The 11,988-nt window shown below is 39.6% G+C and overlaps 1 protein-coding gene across 1 annotated transcript; it reads right to left on the reverse strand.

Annotated features, from left to right (window-relative positions):
* Positions 1 to 4,632: 4,632 nt before the first annotated feature.
* N6AMT1 (N-6 adenine-specific DNA methyltransferase 1) lies at positions 4,633 to 10,076 on the reverse strand. Its single transcript, XM_026077606.1, has 6 exons — positions 9,934 to 10,076; positions 9,241 to 9,327; positions 7,747 to 7,837; positions 6,977 to 7,060; positions 6,104 to 6,245; positions 4,633 to 5,053 (listed from the first exon to the last, which is right to left on the reverse strand). Exons 1-6 carry the CDS (start codon positions 10,074 to 10,076, stop codon positions 4,947 to 4,949), a joined length of 654 nt encoding a protein of 217 aa, XP_025933391.1. The 3' UTR covers positions 4,633 to 4,946.
* Positions 10,077 to 11,988: the final 1,912 nt, after the last annotated feature.

Here is an 11,988-nt window from a genome sequence, read left to right on the forward strand (position 1 = left end):
TGTAAATTGCCTACTCGAAACAGCCTTTTGTAGAGCTTTTGTCTCAGTTCTGGTCAATACAAGTCCAGGTGCTTGCAGAGCAGCAGTATGTCTTTTGACACAGGTACTTGCTGCTGCTGTACAGGCATACCTCAGAGATATTGCAGGTTCGGTTCCAGACCACTGCAATAATTTTTTGGTTTCCCAGTGCATATAAAAGTTATGTTTACACTATACTGTAGTCATTAAGTGTGCAATAGCATTATGTCTAAAAAAAACCAATGTACATACCTTAATTAAAAAATACTTTATTGCTAAAAAATGCTAACCATCATCTGAGCCTTCAGTGAGTCATAATTTTTTTGCTGATGGAGGGTCTTGCCTCGATGTCGATGGCTGCTGACTGATCAGGGTGGTGGTTGCTGAAGGCTGGGGTGGCTGTGGCAATTTCTTAAAATAAGACAGCAATGAAGTTTGCCGCATCGATTGACTCTTCCTTTCACGAAGGATTTCTCTGTAGCATGCGATGCTGTTTGATAGCATTTTACCCACAACAGAACTTCTTTCAAAATTGGAGTCAATCCTCTCAAACCCTGCTGCTGCTTTATCAACTAAGTTTATGTCATATTCTAAATCCTTTGTTGTCATTTCAAAAATGTTCACAGCATCTTTACCAGGAGCAGAGTTCATCTCAAAAAACCAGTTTCTTTCTTCATCCATAAGAAGCAGCTCTTCATCCGTTAAAGCAATTCAGTCACATCTTCAGGCTCCACTTCTAATTCTAGTTCTCTTGCTGTCAGCCTGTCCTTTGAAGCCAGGCATTGACTTCTCTCTAGCTATGAAAGTCCTCGATGGCATCTTCTTCCAATAGAAGGCTGTTTCATCTACACTGAAAATCTGTTGTTTAGTGTAGCCACCTTCATCAATTATCTTAGCTGGATCTTCTGAATAGCTTGCTGCAGCTTCTCCATCAGCACTTGTTGCTGCACCTTCCACTTTTATGTTATGGAGATGGCTTCTTTCCTTAAACCTCATGAACCAACCTCTGCTAGCTTCAGACTTTTCTGCTGCAGCTTCCTTTGTAGAATTGGATAGAGTTTGGGCCTTGCTCTGGATGAGGCTTTGGCTTAAGGGAATGTTGTGGCTGGCTGGATCTTCTATCCAGACCACTGAAACTGTCTCCCTATCAGCACTAAGGCTGTTTTGCTTTCTGATCATTCATGTGTTCACTGGAGTAGCACTTTGAATTTCCTTCCAGAACTTTTCCTTTGCATTCACAGCTTGGCTGTTTGGCACAAGAGGCTGAGATTTCAGTCTCTCTTGACTTTCGACATGCTTTCCGCACTAAGCTAAGCTTCATCATTTCTAGCTTTTGATTTCAAGTGAGAGAGGTGTGACTCTTCCTTTCACTTGAACACTTAGAGGCCATTATAGGGTTATTAGTTGCCCTAATTTCCATATTGTTGTGTCTCAGGGAACAGGGAGGCCTGAGGAGAGGGAGAGAGACGGGAACAGCCGGTCGGTGGAGCAATCAGAGCACACACAACATTTATTAAGTTCACTGTCTTCTATGGGTGCAGTTTGTGGCGCCGCAAAATGATTACAATAGTAACACCAAAGATCACTAATCACAGATCACCACAACAGATATAATAATAATGAAAAAGTTTGAAATACTGCAGAAATTACCAAAATGTGACACAGAGACACAAAGTGAGCAGATGCTGTTGGAAAAATGGTGTGGACAGACTTGCTCGATGCAGGGTTTGTAAAAATCAATTTGTAAAAAATGCAATATCTGCAAAGCGCAATAAAGCAAACTGCAATAAAATGAGGTATGCCCGTATTTGGAAAAAAAAGCTCTCTGATTATGACTGAGTGGTGCCTCAGGAGCTGGGGAGCAGCTTTGTTTTCTTCTTGGCAAGTTTGACACTACATAGACAGTCTTTATCTGCCATGCAGCTTATTCTCATGTGCGCTGAATGCAGGAATAGGTCTTTTGAACACTCCAGAAATAGCGTTGCGTTCTTTGCTCATGTTCTAGGAGAAAGGAATAGGTGGGCCCTGGCAAATGGTGAGTGTTCATGCAGACCTGTGTGTAGACACAGCAAAATTTTAAGGATTAAAAAAAGTAATTTGGCCTGTCACTAGTTCTGAGCCTTCACCAGGATGATGTTAGCATAACCAAAATCAATTCTTACAGAACTCACCTGTGTTCTTACCTGGATTGCATTTTGAATAGTGCTTCTACTAAAGTTGCAGCTGACAGCATGATGCTTACTGACTCATGTTTTATTAAGGTATATACAGATATATTTCCTTGTCCAAAAATTCAGTTACTAGTTAGTCCAGCAGTGTGTGTTTTTTTTTCCTCTTCTGATTTTAATTATTCTGCCCTATATGGTTTATGCTAAAACCACACATGCTGTTGAGGTTTTGTGATCTATTGTGCCAGATGACTGCCCATTTCTTCCTTTCATTACTACTTTTTGAACTAGTTCTTTAGTTATAACTAAGAACTAGATGGATTAACTAAACCTCCCTTTTGTTAAACTTGCAGTTTCAGTCTATTATGTGCTTTGACTGCATCTTAAAATTGTCTTTTGATGTTGTGACTCTTCTGCAAAGCAACCTAACTTTCTGTTGGCCAAAGCTGTTAACAACATACATAAAACTTCTAGAGCGGTTCATTCACACTGCATTACAACTACAATTTAAAAAAAAACAATTCTGCATAAAAGCAAATTGCTGAGCAGAGAACCTCCTCTCCATAAGAACAGTCGTCTAAAGGAGAACTGAACAATAAAAGTAGTATGACTTAACAAAGGGTCTGCAATCAAGTCAGAAAAGTTCTAGACTTAGGAGGTTTTCAAACTGAAATATGACTTCTCAGTACTGACCAGTTGGTAAGCAAGTTTCTGTTCTCACAACTTATGTTCTTCACTGGCGAAGACTGTGGAAAAACAAGTTATTTCACAGATGACCAGTTTCCTTTCAGTTTTTCACCTTTGAAATTCTTTAGACAAGCCATTCAGAAGGTAAGAAACAACAGTCTCCAGTTCTGGCTTCACCCTTATCAAAACCCATGTTTTTTCAGACTTGGTGGATCCAAGTACTAGAACTTCTTCCTGTATATAACATTAAGGTCAACATGCACCGTGATTGAGTCTTCCATCTAGACCCTCATCCTCTCTGTGTGTATGCATATATATAATATATGCATAAGAATATACAGTTATAAATAAAATATATTGTATTTTTATATATATATATATAAAAATAAAATACAAACTGACAGGGAAGTTACTGAAAAGGAAGTATTAGCTGTGCTTAATTGTTCTTAAATGAGGCTGCAATGTTGCCCTTCAGTAGTCTTTCAGATTGGGGAATGATTACCTTAGGATGTAAAACAATTGCCAATCCAGACTTCCTGCTATCCGCTACTTCTCATAGTTCTTCAGGGTAGAATAAACAACACCTTGTGCGAAACAGAAGTCAAAAATAGCTTCCCATATTCTTTTGCAGTAAAATACCTGGAATCCTCAGGTTTTGTAGTCACCCGTCTCTGTTAATAGGACCTACCCTGTTAAATATTTTACATACCCCGAACCTCTTTTTTTCCAATCTCCTAGATGAGTTTTTGGCAGGTTAGTTCTACCTGTGGAAGAATTTTTAATGTTTGCAGGCTGGTATGTACAAAGTAGTCTGTTTATTTCTCAAGTCTTACATGGAATAGTTTTTACAGTCCTCCAAAAAACTTCTGTGACCTTAGCTAGATAACAGTTTATCAGAACATCAGGTTGCTGTTCAAACTTTAAAGATCTTTGAGAATGCTTTCAGAGATGGCACTAGTGGTACTGAGTACCCAAACTGGCTCTAGATTGATGCTTTGTGCTGCATACTGTAGACCATAGTGCTTTCTGAGAGGACTGACCACTCCTCAGGGCATGTCTCGTAACACCATTGGGTAACACTGTATTAGAACCTATTTGTGGGCACTGCAAAGCGAGGCAGGAGCTACAGAGAAAAGCTGCTTCATGGGGATCTGGTGATCAGGAAGTAGCTTCCTATTCCAGACAATGAGTTTGAGAGAAAACTTCTATTCTGCTTTTCTACTTATATCCAACTTTTCAGTAACTAGCCTTTTTAACTATCTCATACACTTTATTCTCCTGGATACCTTCTCACAGAAAAGAAATATGCACCTGCATAGTTTGTGTACTATTACCCAGTATGTAAAATGGTAACCATAGCTTCACTACCAACCAAACCATTGTTTCACAGATTTTTGAAAGAAGTTGCAGGGACATATGCCATAGAAGGGAGAACAATCAGTGGTGTAAGCTCTGATCTAATGCCCAGAAAAGCCTTCTGGAGAATACCAGCTTGTATTTGTCTCAAAACTCTTGATATATAGTTACTGGGTCTTTCTGTTCAGCAGTATGTGGTTTTCCCCCTCTAAAAACAAACTCAATAGCTATGCCTTAGACTTGTGAAAGAGGTGTCTGATGCCTACATCAGACCATTAGAATGAATACTACCTCTTCCTGCTGTTTATTTAAATACAGCATAGGCCAGCTACTGAAACAGGAAAAAACTATACTAAATACATTATTTTAATAAACCACAAAGACAAATATACAAATTCTTTATTTATTAAAAAAAAAGTCTTTAGTACTAAGTGCAAATGCCAAAATGCCCCTTGAGAGGGTACTTCTCAGTTCCATTCACAACTGTCCTATGGATGCCAGAGGACAATTGTACCTCTGACAGCAGATAAAAGCTGGCTGACATCCAGAATAAAAATACAATACAATACTATGTCTAATCAGTTTGACTGATCAATAGCTGGGAAGTGAGGATACACTTTAGTGTGAAAAACCTGGCTTAAAATATTGGTTTGACAACTTTAATATGCTGTGTTCAGCTTTCTGCATACCCACTATACAGAAGATTAAGAACAGTTATCAAGACTTCTTGAATTTGAGAATAGTAAGCATCTCTCTTCCCGCTTGCCTGGAAAGTACTCTTGTGCCTTCTAAGCCATGTTTCTTCATTGTTTCCAGAATTTCATCTATAATTAAATGTGCAGTATTACAACCAGGTTTGCATTCGAATAACCCATAAAAGGCAGTGCTAAAATATTTGCCAAACATAAGCTGCAAGGCAAAGATTATAAGTTATATCATCTTGCTCTTTCAGAGAGTAACTTTGTGCAAAGTAATCTTCTACCAGGAAGAAATAAATTTTACTTTCTACTCAGGTACTGTATTTTGCTACTTGTGCATTGGTGGTGTTTCAACATGGTATCCAGCAGCAAATAGTTTAATTAGGAAGCTAAATTTGTAGGAGAAACTGAAATTCATCATATCTCTCAAAAGCTGCCTAATCAGCTGTGAATGAGTAATTTTGAAGTTTTTTCACAATGTGTATCTATTAATCTATCAGGAGTGAGTCTGTAGCCCACTTACTGAATATTTTCTCTCCACAGGTCAAAAAGGAAACAGATCTCATTTCCAAATAAAGGCATTTGCCTTCAGGTATACAACATMTTTTCCCCCATCCCCAGCACTCCTTTTTAGTGAGAAAGGATTGCCCTGTCTTAGCTATCTAGGCTCAGAAGATATATAGCCAGGTTTCAGACTTGGAATTAAAGTCTTGCAGAGCTGTTGGGCTCAGGACCTACCTATTACTGTTTCCTCCAAACTAGATTAGAGAGCTCTTAATGTCAGTGAATTTTATACTTTCATCTAGTTCACCATACACTGAATGCACAGGCCCTACGTTCAGAAGAAGGATTCCAAGAAGCACTGGGTTATGCAAAAGTCCCACTGTAGATTAGTCACCCTAATAACTTGAAAGAAGAGAAGTACAAGGCTCTATGAGGGTGGGCATAGTTTATATGAAGCATGCCAATGAACACTAGCTATCTGTAGCACTCCTGAAGAATTACACAGAGCAGCTTTCTATGTGAATTTTAATACATGCTGTCAGTCTTAAATCATTGCTATTACCATATATTAAAGTGATGCTACATACTTTTTTGTTCACCAATCAGCCTGATAACCTATAGACCAGATTAAATCTAGTTTGGCAAATTTAAGAATTCTGGGAAAATGATCACCTGGATTATTTTCTTTAATTGTGACCAAGTAGAATAATCCTCCTGTTGAAAGTAGGTCTGCTACTAATGGAAAAACCCTGTCCATTACTTCTCTGCCATTTTTGCCACCAGCCCAGGATGCCTCTATTCCATGACTCTCCACCTAGGAAGTTAAAGCAAAGATTGTCTTACTTAATACAGAATGACAGAAATGTTAGTGGTGATTATAAGAGAAACATCACMATAATCTCTATCCTTAGAAGTCTGCCATTAGAAATCTGTCAATTTTAATTCAGAAGATGATTAGTTTATGCAGCAAAATGACTTCCAAACTTCCTTCTGCAAGATGAACATGCTACTTCTGTTCTGAGTTCTAACTGAAAGAGCTGCAATGTCACATATATTATATACATTTTCTTGTAATGTTGTGAACTCATTTGCTAAATGGAAGGTGGTCAGTAAACCCTTTGTGTGTTTTGTAGGTCAAGTTTTGAAAGAGTCAGAAATCTGTGGAAGCAGAGGGTATTATTTTGCAKAAAAATTGCATTTTCCATTGAAAGTCTTCTATAGGAATACCTAACCAAGTCTTATAAATAAAAATTACATTGTTTATACTTGATGGAGAAACTATGTTTTGAGAAGCAGCAGCTAGTGATCCTTGTTCCTATCTAGTCTTTATAAGCAACTCTAATAAATCATTTTCACTGAAAACAGTTCTGTTACAACTACTGGCTCCACAACACCCTTTACTCTCTTGCAAAAACACTGCAAATTAAGGAGAAGTAACTGAACAACTGCGAGCTCAGTCTTCATACCAGAACTTATTTTATTTGCTGTATCCTCCAACAGCAGAAATCCCATTTTACTTCACATTTCAAGTCTATTTTTTCTTACCTCTTCAGAAGGTGTTACCACATATGGTGGATTAAACAGCAGGAGATCAACCTTCCCATTTAATCTTGGTGACAACCCTTTGACCTACAGATGAAATTGACGATGCCTTGGTTATTTTCTTTGATACATACAGAAGACAAACATTTTGTAACAATACAGTTATATAGCACTAGATATTTGCTTATGAATTTAAACAGCCACAAAGATCAACTTAAAAAAACCAAAAAAACCAAACCCACAAAAAGCAAAGTCTGTGGCATTAAGTTAGCAACTGTTAAAGATTAATCAGATAAGAATGAAACATTCAGACCTGTAGAGGATAACTAGAAATTAAAACAAATTTTAAACAAATTATTCATTAATAGTTACAGATTGTCTTGTACGAGAAAATAAACTACTAAGCTGCATAAATTCACCAGTCTTCTATAATACAACTATATCACCATTCTAGAAAGCAAACTATTTATCTGTGCTACATGTGTCCAGTAACACTAGATTAAGACTGAATTTGAATCTTTGACACTTATTGAAGGAATTGTTGTTCTTCTAGACTTTATGGTTACTTTTGATGTTGATGTATGTATGCTTATGGATTAAAGGAGTACCTCTGGAAGAATGCCATGTTTTATAAATACTGGCATCATACACAAAATATTACTGGGCCTCATTAACATATTCCTGTAAATATTTGAGATGATTACAGGAAAATCTCTAGTAAGTATTAGAAAAATTACAAAAGAAAATAATATTACAAAAAGCATGTATCTTACCAAGTCAGTAATTATTGGCTGAAGGTGAACATTGTTAAGCAGAGCTGTCTCCAGTGTACAGTAAGCTGCCATTGGGTTGATATCTGTACATCTGAAAGCAAAATGTTATTGACTGCTGTACCTGGAAGTTTAACAGTGGAAACTGTATGCTAACTAATGAGTACTCTTCAATGCAAGTAACATTTTCCAATATCCTTTACTTTGCAAGTAAACAACAAAAAATATCCTGTAAAAAACACACAATATATCAGCAGCTAAACCACTTAACACTACACTGAAAGTACCAAATGGAAGAAGTTTGTTCTTTCTCTCCTATTCCCAAAATAATAAAATCTATGAAGAAAAAACTTACATGAACTCCCATTCCACCTACAGTGGGTACTTTGGGAAGTTTAGTACGAATAAGGGGAAATACTAATTTACCAGACAAGGACTCAAGTTTATTTTTAATGAACAATTTTCAATTCAAATACAACAGAAATTAAACAAAACTTAAAAGCCATTTGTGAGGGTAAGGAGGAGTCAGTAACCCTGAGTAAATGATTATAACCTGTCTATGCGTATGCTTTCCAAAACAATATTCCCCAAATTCTACTCTTCAAAACCTAGATGAGAATATTTTGTGAAATCTGAAAGAAAGAATGAAGTTTAAATTGCTGTCTGATGGACTCTGACATCAAGTTATCTGACAACCCAGGTCTACCTTCTAAAATAATACTTGCAAATTTAGAATATGTACTAGTAAATTTTAATAAATAACCATCATCCAAATTCTGAAAAGAACACATCACTCTGGTTCTGCCTGCGCATTCATGTAACCAGATTCATATAAACATTATGAAAAGTGAACATTAAGATTGATATAGTTAAGTTGCACATACATGCAGAGCTGTATTTGTATCTGTAGATGAACAGAAGTATCTAATTAATTATAAGTTGTTTTACATATCCAATGTTGTATCAAWATTGTCTGTGTTTTATCCTAAATATGAGGCCAAAACAGATTTTTTCTGCCTTTAAACAAAACAGACCACACACTGGAAACTCATCTTAAACATGACTGTCTGAAAGTTGAAGYATGTGAAAATGTGATGTATTTATAAGATTTCCTTCTTAATACTAGCTCTGCATAAGTCTCTAATAATATTACACACGCTACCTGCCAACACTGAAGCAACCAATTAATGTCATGCCATCAAAACTCAGACTAGTCACTGACTAAAATTCAGGATTCAACCCAGCAAACAGGTCTAAGTTAGGCAATTTGTCTAAGTGAGAAAACTGGATTCTAGTCATACCACTACTTAATCATTGCAGAACCTTAAGTAAGTAGTTTAGACCTCTCTCTGCTTTGATTTTGACATCCTGGAAAATTGGGCTAACATTTCTCTGTGAAAAAGATGGTTTTAAAAATGTGAAAGTGAAAAATACATACTGTCAGTGCTAAATATTCATTATTATTGAATGCAACAGTTTAAGTGCTATTATACTTACATGTAGAATGCACTGGATCCAATAATCGAAGCCAGAAATGTTGAAACCACACCAGATCCACATCCTATTTCAAGGCAGATCTCAACTCTAAATTTAAAGAGAGAAAGCTCTGGACACATTTTTTGTAACATATAAGAGCATCTCCACCAAAGAGACACAGGATAAGTCAAGGTAGTACTATGTAACTTGCTGCTGAAGTGCCCTTCACCCAAACATGCCAAAATACTTACTGATCATACTACCCCCAAAGCCTGCATTGCATGATCTGGTTCATGATTGCCTGCTCTCCACTTGTGCCCATAGAATAAAGACAACTCCAGGCTATCACAAGTCTGTTCAGAAAACACATATGTTTCTCCTGTGTTTTGCACCAAAGTAGCAGTCAGCCCTCCTTGCAGCAGAGGCTGCACAACAGATCAACCGATTACTTTCCAACCTACCACCTTGCACCCAGCAAACCTATCCTACGTGGAGAAACCGCCGTGGTGCTTACCACCACCTCCCTTAGCATATAAAACGCCCTGAGCCCGACGAACGGGGCAGCCCGCCCTCACTGCAGCGGGAAGAAGCCATTAGGTCCAACCGCCACCGCGCCCGGCAGCCCTGCGACGCCCCGGCGGCACGTGCTGACACCGCCTCGAAGCCCCGCCCCTCCCCTCCTACTGGCTGCCTCCCCCTTCCTCCCCCGCCTACCGAGCCTCTTTGAGCTGGGCCGCGTCCTGCTCCAGAGCATCTAGCAGCAGGAAGGTGTCCTCAGCCGGCTCGTACACCTCCCGGAACGGCCCGTGCGGCCCCACGTGGTGGTACCGCGGCGTAGGCAGCGCAGGCGCCGCCATCGCTCCCGCGCGGCGCGCGCATGCGCAGGTCCCCCTCCGGCCCTTCCCCGCCCACGCAGGAGGAGAAAGGGGCGGGGCCAAGGATGTCGCGTGACGCACCTGCGCGCAGGCGTTACTGCCGCGAGAGGGAGCGCTCGCAGTGCGGCTCGAGCGTCAGGAAGCGGGCGGGGGGAGGGGGCGGGGCTGGCTCCGTGCCGGGTGCGTTGGCGCGCTCGGGGGGCCGCGGTGCCGCGGTGCCGCGGCCGGGGCGGGGACGAGAGCGCGCGAGTGCACGCGCGCCACCGACGCCGCCAGTGCAAGGCAGCTGCATCCCCCGCGCCCCGCCCCTCGCCTAACTGGGGTCCAACGGCCGTTAGGCATGGTCAACGGCTGCGGCGGCGTCGGGCCGCCTTTCTCGACCTCACCGTCGCAGAGAACAGGCGGGGAAGGTGGGGGAGCGCACGCTGAGGGGAGTCTGGGGGGGGGGGGTTCTGTGGGATGCGTGCGTGGCTCCCAAATAGCTGCTTTCAGTAAATACTTGTGTGAATTTTTCATATCGATTTAATTAATCCACGCTAAAAGTCTTGGCTAGTCAGGAGAAGTCAGTTCAAATGCATAGCTATCCCAACTATAGCTGACCTAGTCATCCCTAAAAATTCGCATGAAAGGGATATTAACTTAGCTTGTTACCCTTGCATATTATTTTTGCATCAGCTCCCAAAATTACTCCTTGTCCATTACTGAGAAGTAGTTTTTCATGAAAATTTAGCAGGAGGTCAAAGAGGGGCTGAAATTTCTAGGCAGAAATTCTACATCAAAGCACACAGGAAAGATTTACAGCAATACAGTTTTTCTTAATTTGTAAATAAAGTGCTTTTTCAGTTATGAAAGAAAATGTTTCTTTTCTGTAATTTTTTGCCAGTGCCAGTTGACAAGAACCTTAGGTCCAACTCTAGGGAACTCTAATCTTTAAAAGAAAATAAAGACTTCACAAAACTGAGAACTGAAGGGAAATTCCAAGGTGAAGAACAGGAGATTAATATTTTGCTCTACATAGCAAAGCACAAATGAACAAACAAATTCTGATCCAAAGGACAAGGAGAAAGAGGGGGAGGAGTTCTAGTTTCCAGGATGGGTGTGTTTAGTTACTAATGCACTGGGCACCCAAAATCTGAGAGAAGAATAAATGTGTAGAGTGAAGAAGGAAAAAGGTGAAGCTAATGAATAGGCCAGAATCTTATAACACTATTTTAATAATCATTTGAAAGCACACCAGCTTTTGTCAAAAAGTACATGATTAATCCATTAAATGAATTTTTGTTGGCTTAAGGAATTGACTTGAGAACACTGAAGTGTGTCTTGTTTGTCAGCCTCTGTTTTTGGCTCGGGAACTGGGGGAAGATAACTAATCATTCTCATTTTTAAAAAGGCATCTCTATCTACCTCTATGTGGACCCTGGGCCCTGAAAATTAAGAACCCAATGTTGATTTCCTATAAGTATTTCTAGTAGATAAACAATATCCTCTCTAGAATAGAGGATGTCATCCATTCCTACAGAAGAATAATTTGTGATTTTTAAGCAACTCATAGTTCATAAATTCAGCTCATTTAGAAGCTAGGTCTATTTTACTTATTGCTGTATCCATCATAGGCCAGCTTTGCATAGCATTATAGGCACTTAGTCCTGAAAGTTCAGAGAACATCTAGTCCACATACCCACATGAGAAAAAAAAGGCGTCATCAAAATAGTCAGTCCTTAGAGTAACAAGAAATTTGTTAGGAGAAATTATTAGGTAATTGTAGAGAAAGGACTATGCTGCCCCCACTACAGACCCCCCCCCCCCCAAATCTGAATAATCTCTGACAGTTTTACACAAAGGAAAATTCCTTTCTTAATACAGATGGGGAGATTGGTTTTATCTAATCCAAGCG

This window comes from Apteryx rowi, unplaced genomic scaffold, assembly GCF_003343035.1.
Source record: "Apteryx rowi isolate R43461 unplaced genomic scaffold, aptRow1 scaffold_46, whole genome shotgun sequence".
In the NCBI taxonomy this organism is placed as follows: domain Eukaryota; kingdom Metazoa; phylum Chordata; class Aves; order Apterygiformes; family Apterygidae; genus Apteryx; species Apteryx rowi.